The sequence below is a fragment of the Scardinius erythrophthalmus genome, assembly GCF_964197995.2.
Source record: "Scardinius erythrophthalmus genome assembly, chromosome: 24".
Lineage (NCBI taxonomy): Eukaryota > Metazoa > Chordata > Actinopteri > Cypriniformes > Leuciscidae > Scardinius > Scardinius erythrophthalmus.
In genome coordinates, this window is record NC_138244.1 from 240,344 (window position 1) to 245,588 (window position 5,245).

Consider the following 5,245-nt stretch of genomic DNA (forward strand, 5'->3'; position numbering starts at 1 on the left):
CTTCACCAGACAGAGAGAAACATGGACGTTACACTCAGTTCTGCAACTGTACTTACAATACAGAGGGAAAAACTGCCACAACATCTGAAAAAGTAGCTTTTGACCATCAAGTTCATGTATTTTCTTATTAACAGAAACTCTTATGAGATTCAAAGCTCTGATTGGGATTAAAACAATCATTAATCACATTATATTCCAATAATAAACATTAAAATATTATTATTGTTATTATGTTAACACTTTGCAATTAGGTTTCATTAGTTAACATTAGTTGAACTCACACTGGAAAATACTTTACAGCATTTATTAATCTTAGTTCATGTCAATCTCAACATTTATTTACACATTATTAAGAGAAAAAGTATCTGTTCATATTATTTAATGCACTGTGAGCTAACATGAACTAAAATTAACTAAGGTTAATAAATGCTGTAAAAATAGTTAATATTTTTAACTGTTTTAATGTAATTTAATGTTTGTATGTATTTTAGAGTTATTGATTTGAAAGTGCTTTATAAATAAAAGTTGAGTTGAGTAATATACAGTATTTACTAATGTTAAGAAATGAGACCTTATTGTAAAGTGTTACCTTTATTAGTATTGTCATTATATTTTATAATTATAATTAAGTAATTATATATAATTAAAACATGAATACTTAATTATTTAAACTTAAATATTAATTATTTCTTCTAAGACAAACATATATTACTGCTGTAATACAACAGGACAATAAAATAAAGCATTTTTCTCAGGTATTAATTTACTTTGCAGTAGTAAAATGTAATATTTATAACTCAATTTCTTCACTTTTTAGTGATAAATCCTTGAGCATTGATGTTAGTGGAAAACTGCAGTCCAAGTTCCTGTGCCAAAGTTTACAAACGCGTCTTGTTTAATCCGTCAACAAAAATACTGGAAAGATGCAAATGTGAAAATGCGCCTGTTGGTTCCCAAATCTCCGTGAAACTCACGGCACACGCAGAGATTGAGACACACCCAGTGCGGCGTGTGGAGAGAGCACATCCTCATATCCAAACATGTGATATACACTATATTGCCAATAGTTGTGGGACGTCTGCCTTTACATGCACACTAACGGCATCCCATGGGCCGCGGAATATTTAGTAGTGAGGACATTTCATGAATGGACTTATTGCACAGGAGGATCCGATGCCGGTCCCACGCTTGAGTTCACTGAGCTCCTGAGAGCGAGATCTTTCACAGATGTGTGTAGAAGCGTCTGCATGCCCAGTGCTTTACACCTGTGGCCATGGACGTGATTGAACTCCTGAATTCAGTGATTTGGAGGCGTGTCCCAATACTTCTGGCAATATAGGGTATGCGTGTATGTTAACGTGATATCTGTGTGTATGTTACCGTGATATCTGTGTGTATTAGTGCTGGGCGGTTTGACCAAAAATCAACATCACGGTTTTTTTCTAAATTATACCGGTTTCACGGTTTTTACCGGGTTTTTTTTTTGTGTGTTTTTTTTCTCAAGCATGATGGGTGTTTACCACATTTTCTACTGAGTGAGAGAGGAAATAGTGCAGTAGATTTACTTATAATGCCCTATTTTATTGTCATGAGTGAATATTATAGAAAAAATCCACACTAATATTAATAATACAGCAGGTTTGCAAGGCTGTTTACAAAGAGGTGCCAGCAGGACGCGCTTTAGGAGCGGCAGAAACAGTGGTTTCCCCGGTAACGGCTGTACACAAAGCAGCAACGCTCATAAACACTGCTTTATCAGGAAAGATAAAGAAAGATTCAATCGTAATAACAAAGAAACTTTTCTAAAGACCGTCAGTTCACTTCAGATACGTTAATACAGTATAAAAACACGCGCGCCGCGAGAAAAAAAGACACTCTCACCCCCACACGTCTCGTGCCCATTCTAGTCAATGCTTGTGTTTCAGATCGAAGCTTCCCAGAAGCGGCTCTCCGCGCCGCTTCGCTAAATATAGGCGCCTGGTCTATTTTGACGCACGCGTGTGGAGGACGGAATAAAACCTTGTCGCAGCTGTAATGCGCCGCAGACGTGTGTTGTAAATGAGGGGTGAGACTGTGTCGCGCAGCGCCGCGTTCCGATTAAAGCGACATACACCGGTTTTGCGGTATATTAAAAATTCATATCGTAACAAAAATAAACACCGGTATTCGGTATGAACCGGTAAACCGCCCAGCACAAGTGTGTATGGACACGTGATGTATGTGTGTATGGACACGTGATGTATGTGTGTATGTTAATGTGATATCTGTGTGTATGGACACATGATGTATGTGTGTATGGACGTGTGCGGAGAGCCGGTCACCTGGCAGGGGTTTGGGCGGAGGCAGTTTGGGGTTGCTGCTGGGAGTGTGAACACTGCAGATCTTGATGAATCCTGCCATCAGCATAATCAGAGCGATTCCCATCAGCAACACCGCCCACCAGTGAGCCTGCGCACACAACACACCCGTCAACACACACACAGTAATGCAGACACACACACACACACACACACACACACACACACACACACACTCACATTTGCCACTATCCACTCTGCGATGTTCTCGTACAGCTCGGGGTTGAAGATGAAACACACACAGACACACACACACACACACACACAGACACACACACACAGAGACACACACACAGAGACACACAGTAACACTTGCCACTATCCACTCTGCGATGTTCTCGTACAGCTCGGGGTTGAAGATGAAACACACACACACACACACACACACACACACACAGACACACACACACACACACACACACACACACACACACACACACAGTAACACTTGCCACTATCCACTCTGCGATGTTCTCGTACAGCTCGGGATTGAAGATGACACACACACACACACACACACACACACACAGACAGACACACACACACACACACACACACACACACAGACACACAGTAACACTTGCCACTATCCACTCTGCGATGTTCTCGTACAGCTCGGGATTGAAGATGACACACACACACACACACACACACACACACACACACACACACACACACACAGACAGACAGACAGACAGACAGACAGACAGACACACACACACACACACACACACACACACACAGACACACAGTAACACTTGCCACTATCCACTCTGCGATGTTCTCGTACAGCTCGGGATTGAAGATGGCCTTCTTCAGGCGGGCCAGGGGACCGTCGGCGTCCACCAGACGGCACTTCATGAACACGTCACAGTAACCCTTGAAGTCGTTGCAGGGCGAGCCGGCCTGAAGGGTCGTGACCTTCTTATTGAAGAAGCGTGCGAGACGCTCGGAGCCAGTGCTGCTGCAGGTGCTGGGGTTCACTGTAACACACACACACACACACACACACACACACACACACACACACACGGTCAGGGCACAGAGAAGGCTGATGCGTCTCAGTAAACACTGTATAACGTGCTGAAGTACAACGAAAGATGAAGTTTACTGTTGTTCTAGATACTTTAGTTTTTGGTTACACTTGATTTTAAAGGGGTCATGACATGAGAAACCAAATTTGCCTTGATCTTTTGGCATATAAGAGGTCTTTGTACCATTAAAACGTCCTGCAAGTTTCATAGCTTAAGACGTCCTCCCCATTATAAACGAATCATTTATTTAATCCAGCTCTAAATACAGCTCGTTCTGGATCCATGGTATGAAGTGACGTCACGGTACGAAGTGACGTAGCAGTCGTTTGCATATGAAGATTGCGATGTCACGCCGATGTGCTGTTCCTGGCTGTGGACAAAGAACATGTTTGAATAATATTCGCTGCTGAAAGATCCAGACGTCAGGGGAAGATGGATGCAGTTTATTTTTCGCGGACGTCCCAGTCACGGCAGTGTTAATTTAAGCGTGTGTTCTCCACATTTCAAGGATGAGTGACAGTTGAGAACAATCGCAGTTTGATGCTTTGCCAGAAAACTTTTGTACAAGATAAGGCCGTGTGGACTATTCTGGGCTACACAACAACGACGCAAACTGTAAGTAATGTAGGCTATTTAAAACTTAAAACTTTTTTAAACCGTTAATTGCAGTTTAATTCATTATGAATAATCACCGTGTTTTTTAGCCTACTTATTGTTTTATAACCGTCATGTTCATGCCCCGTAGGCAATTAAAAGATGTAGGCTGTTAAACTGACAAAATAGTTTCACACTTTCTATGTGGACGGGCTGATGCATTCTTAGTTGTGTTGATTTCCTCTGATTCCGACTCAAACATCATTGCAATCGCCATCGCCTCGCACGCATCACCCGTTACTATGGTAACAGTAAACACAGCTCCGCAAAATCCGCACGTTTTGAAAAGGGGGCGTTAACAATTGATGCATAGGCACTGACGTTATCCAATCATAACAGTGGATGTTAACACTGAACTCTTAAAGGGGAAACACCCCCAAAACAGACTGTCTGAATCAGAGCATGAGAAACAGGGTAGGAAAAAGTCATAAATCACTAAATTTTAAACGTTTTTTGTCCAAAAAACTATAGTAATACTATAATTGCACCTAAGGGAACACAATAAAAGAAAAGAAAAAAACATGTCATGACCCCTTTAAATGCCCTTGTTATACAGACACAACTGTACTTTATTTATGGTTTGGTTTGATTGTAATTATGCATAATTTACTGTTATTATGTAAGATGATGTCAAATGTGTAACAGGGCCACTGTAAAATGAAACATTACTGTTTGTTAAACACCAACTGACGTTAAAACATTAAATAAACCAAGAATAATTAAATGGACATTTAAAAATAATAAACATATAAATTACGATTTAAAAGAAACTGAATATTCAATGTAGGTTTGTGTTTCACTTGACAGAATATTTACTGATTAAACCACATGTCTGTTATGAACAGGAGGATAACATCATCTTTAGATTATGATCATTAATGGCGTTTATGATGTGATTCTGATTTAGTAATCAGATATTTTTACACGATCTCGTTTCATACAAACACAACTAGCGCCATCTTGCGTTTCATTTAATAATTGCATTTAAAAGGCAGTGTATATTCTCCAAATATTCTCGTGTGTGTGTGCCGAAAACAGAAATGAACTTGGTTAAAAATCACTGCACACATTTCTGGATAATACTGCAGAAATCTGAGCTTGCCAGCATGATCTACTCACAGCGAGTGTGTTTCACAGCGCGTGATCAGAGACTGTAATACACTACTGTTACTCATGACATCATGATCTATTATTAAATTA

The 5,245-nt window shown here is 40.3% G+C and overlaps 1 protein-coding gene across 3 annotated transcripts in view; it reads right to left on the minus strand.

Annotated features, from left to right (window-relative positions):
• Positions 1-5,245, minus strand: part of adam10b (ADAM metallopeptidase domain 10b) — a 38,384-nt gene that overhangs the window by 3,416 nt on the left and 29,723 nt on the right. For all 3 annotated transcript variants that reach the window (XR_014029406.1, XM_081356355.1, XM_081356356.1), the window contains 2 exons: positions 3,120-3,340; positions 2,322-2,448 (listed from right to left, as the gene is read on the minus strand). Coding sequence is in view for 2 of the 3 variants with exons in the window: in XM_081356355.1 (XP_081212481.1) it covers positions 2,322-2,448; positions 3,120-3,340 (348 nt within the window). In the remaining variant the exon portion in view is untranslated. The remainder of the gene's footprint in view (positions 1-2,321; positions 2,449-3,119; positions 3,341-5,245) is intronic.